General features: G+C 50.6%; 1 protein-coding gene across 1 annotated transcript in view; it reads right to left on the bottom strand.

The window, feature by feature from the left end:
- The window catches only part of LPCAT3 (lysophosphatidylcholine acyltransferase 3), a 37383-nt gene extending 33080 nt beyond the window's left edge, over positions 1-4303 (bottom strand). The window contains exon 1 of the mRNA XM_045000406.1: positions 4131-4303. Coding sequence (XP_044856341.1) covers positions 4131-4227 — 97 coding nt within the window. The 5' untranslated portion in view covers positions 4228-4303. The remainder of the gene's footprint in view (positions 1-4130) is intronic.
- Between the last annotated feature and the right edge of the window lie 10684 nt (positions 4304-14987).

Here is a 14987-nt window from a genome sequence, read left to right as displayed (position 1 = left end):
CAGAGCAGTACTATAGTCAGTATAGTCACAGTCAACATAGTTACAACAGAAAGTGAAAATTAGATTCAGAATTCTCCCCTTCCCTCACACCTCTAAAGTGTTAAACAAGACAAACTTATGGACACTTATGCTTTTGAGTTCCTGATCCCTGGTACCATTCACAGCACCAGCCATGGTGAGTATGAGCACCATGCATGAGGGAAATGAGAGAATTGCTTGGCTGCATGAAACTATAAATATAGGGAAATGGTATGGAATACTGGCACCATTTTCCACAGGCAGTGGAGACTTTCACTGGTATCTCACTCCTGAAAGTAACAAAGGCAGACAGAGAGCCCAGTTGCTGCTGGCATTCCAAAGACACGCAGGCTCGTACTAGCCTGTGTACTGCAATGGTGCCTGCCGAAGTTATTGCTGAGTGGCATGCAGAAAGTTTCCTACTGAAGAGGAAGAAATAAGGCTGCCATCCCTAAAAACCTTTGGGAGAAGATTGCAGAGTACCTCAGTGAAAGTTTCATCCAGATCTCTCAGAAGGATTCAAGGGACATCCCAGCGTACATAAACTGCCCCACAGGGTCCCCCTTGCCTAACGCTACAGAGCAATGAAAGGCACATCACAACACTATTTCTCTTTGTTGTACCACTACCTCTTCTAGTTTGGATAAATTAATGTGAAGTCGATAGCTGCATCCTGTTAAGTTGGGGGTGCCATCACTGTAATGGGAAATAAATTGACGCACTTACCTGAGGTTCCTTCCTCTGCATTGGGCTTGTCTGTGCTTGGCTGCCAGGACTGACTGGACTGCAGTGGAGACTCAAACAGGTCTTGGTTCATGGCACAGATGGACTCCCCAGTTGCCAGTTCCTCCTTCCTCCTCTTCTTCCTTCTCCTTGCTGTTCAGGCCAGGGTCCTGTGGGTCAGGGTCCTTGGAAGTATCGATGTTAGTATGTGGGGTGGTGGTGCCTTTGTCAAGTTTCACATGTAGCTCTTTATATAAGTAGCAGGTCTGCGGCTTGATAATGTATTGACTGTTGGCCTTCTGATACACCTGCCACAGCTCCTTCGCTTTCACACGGCACTGCTGCTGGTCCCCATCTTCTCCATCATCCCCTGAACAATCCCTTCATAGATGTCAACATTTCTACAGCTAGTCCAAAGCTGTGCTTGCACAGCCTCTTCTCCCCATAGGCTAAGGAGAGCCAATATCTCCCATCTATGCCAAGCCAGAGCATATCTAGAGCGTGCAGCCAACATGGTCAGCTGCACACAACAATGGAGAGCTGCTAGGTGTGCTCGCCAAGCCAATCAGGAAAACACAAATTCGTGGGGCCTTCTGCTCTCTGTGACACCTAGGCAGTGGAGTAACATCAGACATTGTGGGATAGCTGCTAGAGAACTGTTAGGGTCGACATCAGTCACGCAGCATCTACACTTGTGCTACATTAACGTTGGCACTATACCGCTCAGGAAGGCAGTGTTACTATGTCGGTGTAACAGGGTGCTTACGTCAGTGGGAGACAAATTTAAGTGTACACACATGCACAATTAAGTCGACGCAAGGCAGCTTATGTCGACCTAACTTTGTAGTGTAGGCCAGGCCTCCAGATCAAAATTGGCCAAAGTTCTTCCACTAACACACCACTTCTAACCATGAATAAAAACTACATGCAGTAAACACCAATTTTCACACATGGAAAAGGAGATCAATAAGGCAACAAAGGCCACTAGATTTCTAGCCTGTTGGGTTCCTGCTTGCTAACTTCAGCAGTTTCAAGGAACGCTACATGAGAAGGTTACATTGGTTTAAAACAATACCTTTGGTTAAATCAATTTAGATAGACTGTCCCTGTATGGACATTCTCTCTCTGTGGACTCTTCCTTCTGCTTAAGTGTGGTTTGTTTCAGTTTAGCTTAAATTGATTCCTAATAGTCTTAAACTAAACCAAAATAATAGTATCCACAAAGCCTTTTGCACTTGCTTAACTAAATCAACATAAAAATCACACCTTTAGTTAAGCCAGTGCAACTTTGCTTAGCAGCGGTAGCCACTCAGGTTGGAAGAGATGGTGAAGGGACACATTGCTTAAACAGACCCTACTATTTAACAGTTCCAAGTTCACAAAATCAGAGCTCTCAGGACACTTACAACAGAGATTCATGAAACCTATATTTGAAGAGAAACTTCAAGTTAATGTCTCTTCTTTGTGAAAACACTTCTTGGCCCCATGCAACCGCTTGGGAGCCTCAATCACTGTATATGTAGCTTCCTGGACCAGTTTACATAGAAAGCCCTTTTTAATATGCTATATTTTGACAGAGGCTATTCCAGTGGTTCTCAACCTGCAGCCCACAGGCCACATGTGGCCCAATTAACTGTGTGCTAAAGGCCACTGGGCCATGCAACAGGGTCCAGGTTCCCAGCTGCCTGGTGTAGCCGAGTCCAGGCTCAGGGCTGAGGCTTCTACCTGGCCCCACGCAGCGGGGGTCTGGGGCTGCCACCTGACCCTGCAGGGTCCATGGTCCGGGGCTGCCAGCCAGCCCCACAGGGTCAGCGTCTGGGCTGCTACCCAGCCGCCCGGCCACCTGGCCCCCACAGTGGGGTCCAGCAGGTCGGGGCTGCTGCCCAACCCCACACAGCAGGGTCCAGGGTCCCTGCCAGCCGCCCCAGGCTCCACTCCTAGCCCCACTGTCAAGGGGTCTCTGGGTTGGAAGCGCTGGCCGTAGGGGTCTGTGGGGAGGTGGGGGGCACTGTGGCCTTCAACCTGTGGCCCACAATAATAAACAGATTGAGAACCACTGGGTGTATTCTCTGAGGTGTACATTGATCTTAGCTGTGATGTAATTCTGCCACATAGTTTCCATCCCAGGTGAGGCACTGGCACAGTGCCCTAGCTGTTAACCAATAAACATGCAGTGTTCCCTCACCCACCTGGTAGTTACTGGAGTGATATGCCATTTCAATGCAGTCCTGCTAACAGGGTGCCTACCTACACAGCCAGTTGGGTAGGAATGCTTCTCTGTAGAGATGTTTGGCATAGATTCATGTGTGCATCATGTGCGTGTCCAGATGTAAGACAGTTCATACGAAATCAGAGGTGCATGTGATATTTATCACCTACATACAGTACCAAGGTACTTAAGTTTCAAAATCCCTCAAAATGCAGATGTATTTATCCTTGTTTTACAAATTGGAAAACTGCAGCACAGTGGGTAAGGGACCTGCTCAGGGTTGCACAACACAGGGACAGAGCAGAGAATGGAACACGAGTCGTGAGTTTTACATCCCCTGCTCAGTCAAGCAGGCAATGCTCTTATCTCTGTATGTACACACTGGCTTTCCAATTTAAAAAGTGTCCCCAGGAATAGTGTTCCCAGGCCCATAGCCTCTTACATCACAGAGTGAGTACTCTAAACACTAATTTTCATTACCTTGATCTCATTCCTTTCAGTTACACCCCCATTTATGATAGAAAATAATTTCTTTGCTTACTAGCGGTTTAGGCCCTTCAGCTATTTTGTAAGCTTATTATACCAAACTCTTATCACAGCTTTGACAAGCCAGGTAAACCAAAGTCTTTGAACCAGAGTGGGACTCTTCTAGCCCCCCAGAGCATCACGTGGAGCACCCTCCAGTTTGTCACTATGTGTCCAGGGCCGAGGGCCCAGAGCAAAGCAGTGTCTCTGGTGGGACGGTCTCAGAAGCACACAAGGAAGGACTCTTTCTTATTGCTCTATCCCAGCATCAAACACCAGTGGGATTCGCTACCACCTTCCTAAGGGGTTTCTCGCTGACACTGACCATGCACGTGGCATTTCTGCCCAGCCTATGATGTGTCCTTCGGTGAACGTGTCCGCTTAGCCAGCCCCGAGGATGTGCCCGTGTCCCTAACTGTCTGTGCAGCCAGGGCTCTACACTGGCCCCTGGGCAGCAGGGCAGCGGGCACGCGGCCACACGAGGCACGCGGGCAGCCCAGGCTGGGGTCCCACGCCGCAGCCGAGGCGCACACGGGGGATGCGCAGCGCAGGCGCGGGGCGCGCGCGAGACCTTTCACCCGCCTCCGTCCGTTACCGGCTGCCCTTCGCCCTCGGCCCGCCTCCCCGCCCGCCCGGCGCCGACCCCCGCCCTTACCCAGGAAGATGGAGACGATGAGGCGCAGCGCTTGCTCGGAGGAGCCCAGCGCCTCCGCTGCCTGGGCCAGGCCCAGACCGACCCCCGCCACCGCCATGTTCTCCCCGGGCCGCCCGGCCAGACCCACCGCGGCTCCCCGAACCCGGCAGCTGCAACAGCCGCCGGCGCGGCCCCCTCACCTAGGCCACACCCACTTGGTAACTATTGGCTGCGCGGCTCCTGCCACGCTCCCCACACCGCCTCCCATTGGCCAGTGTGCGGCAGCGGGGCAGGGCCGAGAGCTAACTGAGGCAAAGGTTACTCCACGTGAGGGTGGAGCGACGAACGTCCTTGTCAACCAACGATTGGCTGAGCCTCTTCCGGGAATCAGACTCTGATTGGGCAAGAGGGGGCGGGGCCCTGAGTATGGGGTGGGGTCCGGCTCCCCATTGGTCAAGCCGTGGACAGGAGAGAGCGGTCAGGGGAGGGGGAGAAGGAGGCGAGGCGAGGGTTACTATCGGGCACCAGGCGAACGGCGGAAGAGGGTGGTGCAGCTAGCGCGGTCCCAACGGCCCACCAGCAAAGTCAGAATACCGTTAGCGCGGGCGAACCTTATGCATATTTATCATATGCTAATAAGCCTAGCGCGCAATCGGCCTCCTTTAGCCTTTCTCCTGCATTTTTGGAGCGTGTCCTATTGTCACCACCCCACGAGTTATATGAAAATTAATTTCAATATCCAATGTACCGTTCTTCTGGTTTTATACGTTTAATTAATAATTATTATGCTAATATTACTCTTGAATATGCAAATATTATGTGCAGAGATGACTTGCCTCTGTTATGCTCTCTGCCAGTGCTTTGCAGTTGCTGTAGTTGTGTGTTTCTCTTATGCTTATGTTGTCCCCTTACTAAAACTCAGTGGGGGTGTTTTGGTTGGCTAGCTCCCAGTACCAAAAGGAAGGGGAAGGGTCGATGGGAAATCAGGGCCCTGAGACTGATAGGCCCTAAGAACAAGGGGGCGAGGCCATTGCTCCAGGTCAGCCTGATTGACAGGGCGGGTAGGCTAATCAGGCAGTCAGGAAGCCAGCGGGGTCCACTTCTCTGTATGACCTGGAATTGCCTGGGTCTGACAGAGTGGGGCTGAGCTAAGGAGAAAGCAGTAGGCCAGGCTCAGCTGGGGAGCAGAGCTGTGATAGCAAAAGGGGTCAGAAAAGCAGCCTAGGAAACAAGCCAGTGCTGGGAGCAGAGTCACAGAAGCAGCCCACAGAGCAGACCTGTCCTCACATCTTCTTGTCAAACTGTCTCAAATGGGTTATCTTAATTATCACTATAAAAGTTTTTTCTCTCCTGCTGACAAGCTCTCTTAATTAATTAGCCTCTTAGAGTTGGTAGGGGAATGCCCACCTTTTCATGTTCTCTGTATGTATATATATCTTCAAACTATATGTTCCAGTCTATGCATCCGATGAAGTGGGCTGTAGCCTACGAAAGCTTATGCTCAAATAAATTTGTTAGTCTCTAAGGCAGGCCTGCACAACTTGTAAAGCGGCAAGGGCCACATTACTCCAAAGAAATCAGCTGAGGGCAGAACCCCCCCCCGGCCCCCAGCACCTCCCGGCCCTGCCGAAACATCCCACCCCAGCGCCGCCCAGCCCTGCGGAAACAAACCTTCCTTCCCCAGCCCTGCCCCACCAAAACAGCTGTGGGCCAAAAAGGAAGGTTGGGGGTGGGGAGGTGATACTTTATTTTAAATGAACCCGGGGCTCCCAGCTGAAGAGGTGGCTGGGAGCCCTCAGGGGCAAATTAAAGGGCCTGGGGTTCCGGCGGCCAGGTGAACCAGAGTTTTGCAGGGCTGGGGCAGGGATTTAAAGGGCTCAGAGCTCCTGCCGCTGAGGGGAGCCCGAGCCCTTTAAATCTTAGCCCCAGCCCGGGCGCCAGAGCTGCGGCCGGGATTCAAAGGGCTCTGGGCTGCCCGCAGCCCCGGGGAGCTCTGAGCCCTTTAAATCCTATCCCGGCCGCCGGAGCCGTGGCCGGGATTCAAAGGGCTCTGGGCTGCCTGCAGCCGCGGGGAGCCCTGAGCCCTTTAAATCCCAGCCGCGGCCAGGATTCAAAGGGCTCTGGGCTGCCCGCAGAGCAGCGGGATTTAGAATCCCCCCGCGGGCCGCATAGTGAGCCTCCGTGGGCCACATGCGGCCCGGGGGCCGTACATTGTCGAGGCTTGCTCTAAGGTGCCACAAGTACTCCTGTTCTTTTTGCGGATACAGACTAACATGGCTATTACTCTGAAAAAAAAAATCAGATGATTTTCAAACTCAAGTGAGTTAACCTGCACTTCACCGAGGTAGTGTGTAAGCCAGGAAAGTTCCGCACAATAGCAGGACTATTCCCAGCTTACACATAATTAACTGCATGAAAGAGACCTTGCACATAATTAATATCATGTAAATATTCTCATGCATAATTCATTTAATGCAAATTGTATGTCTGCATATTTGTAATATGATTTCCTCATGCATAGTTAAACGTGCATTTTTTCCCATATATGTAACTCGTATGGCGCACCTTCATCACTGTCATCATCATTGTTCATATATATTTTCTGTGCACGGTTGCTCCCAGAGCAGATAGGAGAGAGATGATCCCTGTCCCCAAGGGATGGCAGACAAAATTAGACATACAGTGGTAATGAGAGTTTGTGGAAAAAGAGAGGGGCCCCAGCACTGTAATTACACAGTTCTCTATGTGGGATGGGCTCACCCAGGGAGAGGTTGTGAGTCTCCCAGGGCTGTGATGCTTCCTGGGGATACCCAGGGATGTGAGGCACCTTGCCACCATCTGCTTTTAGCCTGAGGAAGCTTTATCCATGTCTGCTGGAGTCATCTCTCTGACTCCACCAGCCATGGCTCCACTAATTAGGTGGGTGGCCCTTCATTCTCTCATGTGCGGCTGCCCAGGAGTGCACCTTAGAGGGAACTATCTGCGGACCACCTGAATGGAGCTCGTGGACCACTGGTGGTCCATGGACCACAGTTTGAGAACCTCTGAATTAGAGAACATTAAAGTTGCCCAATGGTCCTTTATACTGTTTGGCAGCCCCCTGCTTGCAGAAAGAGCAGCCTGTTGGAGCTAGCTGGTGGGGCCTTGGAACCAGGGTGGGTTGACAGCCCCCCATCAGCTCCCCTAAGTTCCCTGTGCGGCTGCCACCCAGCAGGCTATCAATTGCTGGGCAGTTCAGGTGTCCCTCCCACCCACTTCCCTGTGCTGTTCCTGCCCTCTGCCTTGGAGCTGCTCCGGGAGCCTCCTGCTTGCTGTGCAGATAGGGTGACCAGATGTCCTGATTTTATAGGGACAGTCCTGATTTTTGGGTCTTTTTTACCCCCCACCCCCTGTCCTGATTTTTCACACTTGCTGTCTGGTCACCCTATGTGCAGGGGCGGGAAGGGGAAGAGGGGTGGTGGTGTCTCCACAGAGCGGTGGGGGACATGACAGGGCTCAGAATGGAGGGAGCTTGCTGGCAGCAGCTGCTGTCTCAAAGTCTCTCTCTCTCTCTCTCTCTCTCTCTCTCTCACACACACACACACACACGGTGTGTGTCTCTGTCTCTCTCTCTCTCTGCCATGCTGTCTTCCTCCCTCCACCCTCCATTCCTGCTGCCTTATAGAGTGTGAGGCTACATTAACAACAATGTGTTAACCCTTGAGGGCTCAGCCGAGTGCTAGTTCATTATTTAGCAGTAAGGCATTCCCTGGGAAATATCCCACCCTCTGACTCCTCCACCTCAACCAAGCGTCACAATCATCATTGGTGTGTACAGTATTAAATTGTTTGTTTAAAACTTATACTGTGTATATATATAAAAAAAATCCCTGGAACCTAACCCCCCATTTACATTAATTCTTATGGGGAAATTGGATTTGCTTACTCTCGTTTCACTTAAAGTAGCATTTTTCAGGAACATAACTACAACATTAAGTGAGTTACTGTATATTTTTTAAAATAATGTAAAAATGTGAGGGCTCTGGGGTGGGGATGGTGATGAGGGGTTTGGGGTGTGGGAGGGGCTCAGGCAGAGGGCTGGGGTGCAGCAGTGAGGGCTGTGGATGAGGGGTTTGGGTGTGAGAAGGGGCTCAGGGCTAGGGCAGAGGTGCAGGGGGTGAGAGCTCTGGGGTGGGACAGGGCTGGGGATGAGGAGTTTGGGGTGCAGACAGGCTGCCCCGGGGCAAGGGCCAGAGAGGAGGATTCCCTGCAGCCCTGTCCCCACAGGCAGCAGCGAGCTCCAGGGGAAGGCTCCCCTCACTTCCCCCCTGCACCACACTCACCTCACACCACGGTCACTGCATGTGCTCCTAGGGCCCCTCTCAGGTCCAGGAAGCCCCCTTGTCTCCCCTGCAGTGGGTGCCGGGGGGGAGAGGGGCTGCCATCACATGTGCGCCTCCTCCCCTGCGGCTGCCCCTCATTGTAGCCTCACTGAGGGTGGGGGATGGGGCTGCCCCTTGTCCAGCGTGGGGCAGGAGTGGTGACTGTGTGTGTGGGGGGGCTGTGTTGGTGGAGGGTCCCATTGGAAAATGAAAGGGTCTGAGGGGGAAGGGCAGGCTCAGGGTCAGCCTGCCCTGGCAGTAGTGGATGGCGGGCACTAGGACCATGCGGCGGCAGCTGAGGGAGGGAGGCAGCATGGCACTTCAGGGGAGAGACAGGGATGCTCTGCTCCGGGGACCCGGGAAGGCAAGCGGGGGCAGCAAGTGGGGCCTGGGGGACACTCGGGGGAGGCACATGGGGGCGGCAGGAGGGGCCGGGTTTCTCCCCCGGCCCCAAACATTGGTGGAGCTGGGCTCCTGGGCCCTGAATATTGCTGGAGCCCGGGCACCATGAGCCCATATAACTCACCGCCTATGCACATACCTGGGGCAGCATGGCAGAAGGAAAGGACTTTCTGCAGGAAGTGGATAAACAGGCAGACATTGGTATCACTGGGGAGTGGAGGGCAAGGGGCCATGCAATAAGAGACAGTGGGTAAATTGGGAGGGACAGAGGCGTATGGGCCCTTGAAGGCGTGGACAAGAATCTTGGTCTTGAAACAGTGTAAGAGGCACGGTAATGTGGTCAGCATGATGAGTCAGGGAGATGATTGTAGCATTTGGGTTTTGTGTGGACTAGAGAATAGTGATCTGGGTTTCAGGGAATCTAGCAGGAGAAGGCTGCAATAAGTGAGACAGGGTATGATGAGGCCCAGAAGAGTTTTCCGTATATGAGCAGGCAGATAGACTTTTGCAAATTTGTGATTCTTACCCCCCCCCCCCCCACCATTTTGCAGATGTAGTGATTTTAAAACACATCATGGGTAGCTGGGTCTATGTAGACTTAACTCACAAAAAGCTGAGGTCAAAATTAGCCAAGTTTTTTGCAAAGCTAAAAAGGTTATTGCAGGGGTAGGCAACCTATTGGCATGCATGCCAAAGGCAGCACACGAGCTGATTTTCAGTGGCACTTACACTGCCCAGGTCCTGGCCACCAGTCCCGGGTCGCTGCATTTTAATTTAATTTTAAATGAAGCTTTTTAAAAACCTTATTTACTTTACATATAACAATATATTATATATTATAATATTATATATGATAGACTTATAGAAAGAGACATTCTAAAAACGTTAAAATGTATAACTGGCACACAAAACCTTAAATTAGAGTGAATAAATGAAGTCTCAGCACACCACTTCTGAAAGGTTGCCGGTTCCTGGGTTATTGTATACAAATTTATGGTATTCCTCATGTTTAATTAATATTATGTTGATTTTTCAGATGTGTGGTATTTGTATCTCTCTTTAAAAAACAGCCCAGTGTTTAAAATCTCTCATGGGCAATTGGCCTTATGTAGATTTATCTCATGAATAATAAAGAAGATGGAAATTGATGTGCACATCAGTATTACAGTGTGCAGGAGCACCCCTATAGATAAGGTTATGTCATGACATTTGTTTAAAGGTGGATCTTTCTAAGTCCTCTAAAATTGGTATGTTCAGTTTGTTTTCTTTTAAATTTGGTGTGCCTCAGGAGGTTGAAGAGTAGGATTAGTAATCCAAATGTGGAGTCATTTTGGCCAGGGGTTCCAGAGATATAAGCAGTGGTGAGCTGGAGCCGGTTCCCACCGGTTCGCAGGAACTGGTTGTTAAATTTAGAAGCCCGTTTAGAACCGGTTGTCCCACCAGGGACAACTGGATCGAAAAGAGCTTTAAAATTTAACAAAAGCTCTAGCAGCTCCCTGCCCTTCCCCCAGCCCCAGCTCACCTCACTCCGCCTCTGCCTCCTCTTCTGAACGCTCCCTCGGCTTCTCCTCCCTCTCCCCAGCTTCCCGCGAATCAGCTGTTTGCGCGGGAAGCCTGGGAGGGCTGAGAAGGAAGCAGCGGCTTCCCCCAAATGAGCTGGGGCGGGGACGCGAGCAGGAGGAGGGCTCCAGACGCTGCAGGGCTCCGGCCTGGCCCCCAACCCCGGCCAGCCCCTGGGTCCGGCCCCGACCTTGGCTGGGCGCCACAGCTCTTGCCCGGCTCCCGGGTCCGGCCGCGACCTCAGCCAGGCGGCACGGCTCCTGACCGGCTCCCGGGTCCGGCCGCGACCTCGGCCGGGCGGCGCGGCTCCGGCCCGGCTCCTGGCCCTAGTCCCGGCCGAGCGCCCTGGCTTCGGCCGAGCGGCTCCGGTCCCAGCCCTGGCCCGGCCCCCACCTCCAGGCAGCGCGGTGAGGGGACAGGGAGTAGGGAGGAGGTGTTGGGGGTGGTGGATTAGTGTCGGGGCGGTCAGAGGGCAGGGAACAGGGGGATTGAATGGGGGCAAGGGTCCGGGGGGGCAGTCAGGAAGGAGCAGGGGTTGGATGGGGCAGTGGGGGCAGTCAGGGGTAGGGATTCCAGGGACAGTCAGGGGACAGAGGGAAGGGGTGGTTGGATGGAGCAGGGGTCCCAGGGTGCCATCAGGAATGAAAGAAAGGGTTGGATGGGGTGGCAGAGGGCAGTCAGGGGATAGGGAAGGGGGGTGGATGGGGCAGGGGTCCCGGTGGGGGGGCTGTCAAGGAACGTGGGGGGTTGGATAGGGCAGGAGTCCCGGAGGGGGGGCATGACCCCTTCATGGGGTGAGGAGGAGGGAACTGGTTGTTAATATTTTGGCAGCTCATCACTGGATATAAGGGTCTAGAAAGATAGCCATTTAAAAAAAAAAGGTTCTAGAGTTTTTTTGTTTTTTGGTGGGAGGGGGGCAGAGCTGGAGATCAAATTATTGACGTGATGCTGGTCACAATGGTCTCAATCTGTTGAGTTTTATCACAGGTAGTTCATGGCATCTGCTTAATCTTTGAGGGACCCTGTGAGTGGGATCCAGTGGAGGCCAGCTGAGGTCACTCAATTAGGGTGAACTGCAAAGAATGGGGCAGACAATCCCCAAAGCTGGTGGATATTCCAATACTTAGATTTACCAAGCCAGCCCAAATCAGCTTCTTTATCATCTCACTGGTTGCCCAGAAGCCAACAACACAGTTCCCTTAAAGTAACCCAGTCTCAGGCCTCCATCCAGGTACCCAAGTCAAATATGATGAAGATTTCTGAAAATCTTATTTCATCTTATAAAGAAAAGGTTCTACCAATCCCAAAGAATTGGACATGTTACCTCCCAGGTTAATGAATATTCCAGATCTTACCCAAATATATGCTTACATCCAATTCTTATTAATTAAACTAAAATTTATTAAAAAAGAAAAGAGAGTATGGTTAAAAGATCAATATACATACAGACATGAGTCAGTCTTGTGATTCAGATTCATAGCAGAGATGGTGAGCTTTGTAGCTGCAAAGAGTTCTTTCAGAAATAGTCCATTGGTTATAGTCCAATGCTTATCTTCAGGGTGGTTCAGTCAGAACAGGGATCTCCTGATGGATTAGGCTTCCCCTGCATGAAACCTCAAGCAGATCAGAGATAAAAAGAATTGGGACCCAAACATCTTTTATACAATTCAGGCCTTCTTTGACAGGTCAGAGTCCCAATTGGCTTACAATAAGTACCGTAATTAGGGCGACTTTGAAGTAGGTCCATCACCGGTACTTAGCTATATGAATTATCATAAGGCAGTTGCCTGTTCCTCCACTATTCACAGATGGTTTGCTATATATTTCAAAGAGAGATGAATACAGCGATATCCCATGTTTACAATTCATTTAAATGCTAGGATGTTCTTTTGATCTCTGAATTATCAGAATACAGCATAGATAGAGACTGTTGATTACATTGTTGACCACTACCCATATATATGTAAATAAACAATAGCACCAACATTATCTCCCCATATGTCTTTAAGGGTTGAATTTGAGTCATTCATCCTGCAGGATGTTTAACCTTTTCTGGTCATGTGTCACAGACCCACACTCAGAACAATAAGAAAAGGTATTTTTTTTTGTTTTTCTTTTTTTTACACTGTGGATGCGCCTATTCCAAAAAACAGCTAGATCAGTGGTTTTCAACCTTTTTCATTTGTGGCCCCCTAAAAAATTTCAAACGGAGGTGCAGACCCCTTTGGAAATCTTAGATCACAGGTTGAAAACTACTGAACTAGAGGGTTTCCATTCCCAACTGTGACACTGCACCTCATATTCTTCGCAGTGATATTCTTATATGATTCTGACACAATTATAATATATTTAATGCAAGATAAGTCATGTGAGGTGTCATTGGAAAAGCTATGATTTGCTGAATATGATTATCCCATTTGTATGTGTGACGGAATCCTCGAGGTGCAGCATGGAATTGTGGGACGGCCATGCCCCCTTTACTCTCCAGCCTGGGCTGTCTCTCACAATGCTTTGCTAGTGACAAGCAGCAAACCCCTCTAGGCCCTGTTATCACTCAGCACAACAGCATGTGGAGCCCCACACTCAGCTAGGTTGCATGAGTGCTCCCAGAGCCACTCATGAATCACACAGATGTAGGCGTCAGCCAAGTTCCACCAGCTCCCAACCTTGTACCTCAGGAATATACCGTCTTGCACTGCCCAGAGCAGTGCAAATTTATTAATTGGTTCACCACTTCATCGATGGAAAGTGGATATACACCAGCCTTTGTAAACCTGAGCAAGCACACCCTTCCCAAACCCTTCAGGCAAACTCACCGGTAAAGATAAACAGTAAAAGACATTTATTGACTACAAAAGATAGATTTTAAGTGATTATACGTGATGGGCAAAAAATGAGAATTAGTTACCAAAATCAAATAAAATATAAGCACGCAATCTAAACTCTCAACCCTATTAGACTGGGCAACATCTAGATTAAGCAGTTTTTCTCACCCCACTGGATATTGCAGTCTTTAATATACAGGTTTGTTCCTTAAATCTGGGCCAAATCTGTTGGAGTCTTCAGTCTTCTGAATGTCTTTGTTGTTTGCAGCATAAGGGAGGGGGGCAGGAGAAAGGCCCCTGTGTTCTGTTTTATACCCTCAGTCCCATGTGCTTGGAGAACACAAGTCCAGGCATGTCTGGTGGGCACTGCTGATTCCCCAGGCCAGGTTGAGCAGTTCCCCTGGTGTGGCCGTATGCAGGTGAGTTATCGCATTGTAGTTCCCTTGCTGGACAATGGCTGGTGATTTCTGTTCAGCAGCATCCACTCAGGTGTTGGTTACCTCCCTTGTCACAGACGCTGACTTTCCAAAGCACCAGGGATGCTTGACCCCCAGCTCTGTCCCAGGCCCCGCTCCCACTCCACCCCATCCCCCAAGGCCCCAACCCCGCCTCTTCCCGCCCCCTGCTCCACCCCTGCCCCACTGCTGCCACTTCCCACAGCTCCCATTGGCCAGGAACGGTGAACCGCGACCACAGGGAGCTGTGGACAGCTGTGCAAATGTAAACAAACTGTCTGGTGGCCCACCAGCGGATTACCCTGATGGGCTGCAAGTTGCCCATACTGATACAACACATTCTCATAATTTCATATGCGTTAATGATTAACATATTTAGATAAAAAAAATGACTTTCAGCAGATCATAACCCTTCCCCGATACCTCACATGGCCTGCTTTATTTGCAATATCACAATTATATATAAATGAGGAATAAGGGGGTTACAGGGTGCTCTCCCAAGGTATAGAATGTCACAGTGTGCATGTATCATTTTTGTATCTGAAGATATGAATATTGACTATAAATCTGTATTTCAAATGTAGTTACCCCAGGGTAAAACTGACTAGACAAGATGCTTTCAGTCTAGATAGTTGATGGGAAAGGGCCTATTCAAGGCAATGGGACATTAGGAAAAAAACAAAAGGCCTTAGGAAAAGCTTATCTCCCACCTGGGGAGCCTTCCTGAGAAGGTTACAGACAGCCTCCAAGTAATGGCTGCTGATTCTACAGGGTCATGTGATCAGACCACATGATTAGGGCCCTACCAAATTCCCATCCATGAAAAACGTGTCACGGACCATGAAATCTGGTCTTCCCCGTGAAATCTGGTCTTTTGTGTGCTTTTACCCTATACAATACAGATTTCACAGGGGAGACCGATGTTTCTCAAATTGGGGGTCCGGACTTAAAAGGGAGTTGCAGTGGGGTCAGAAGGTTATTGGGGGGGGGTCATGATATTGCCACCCTTACTTCTGTGCTGCCTTCACAGCTGGGTGGCTGGAGAGTGGCGGCTGTTGGCCAGGCACCCTGCTCTGAAGGCAGCGCCCCACCAGCAGCAGCACAGAAGTAAGGGTGGCAATACCATACCATGCCACCTTTACTTCTGCGTTGCTGCCTTCAGAGCTGCATGGCTGAAGAGTGATGGCTGCTGACTGAGGGCCCAGCTCTGCAGGCAGCAGCACAGAAGTAAGGGTGGCAATACCCATACCATGTCATCCTTACTTCTGCACTGCT

Source organism: Mauremys mutica, chromosome 1 (assembly GCF_020497125.1).
Source record: "Mauremys mutica isolate MM-2020 ecotype Southern chromosome 1, ASM2049712v1, whole genome shotgun sequence".
In the NCBI taxonomy this organism is placed as follows: Eukaryota; Metazoa; Chordata; order Testudines; family Geoemydidae; genus Mauremys; species Mauremys mutica.
The sequence above is the reverse complement of the archived record's forward strand: the minus strand, read 5'-3'. Positions and strand labels throughout refer to the sequence as shown.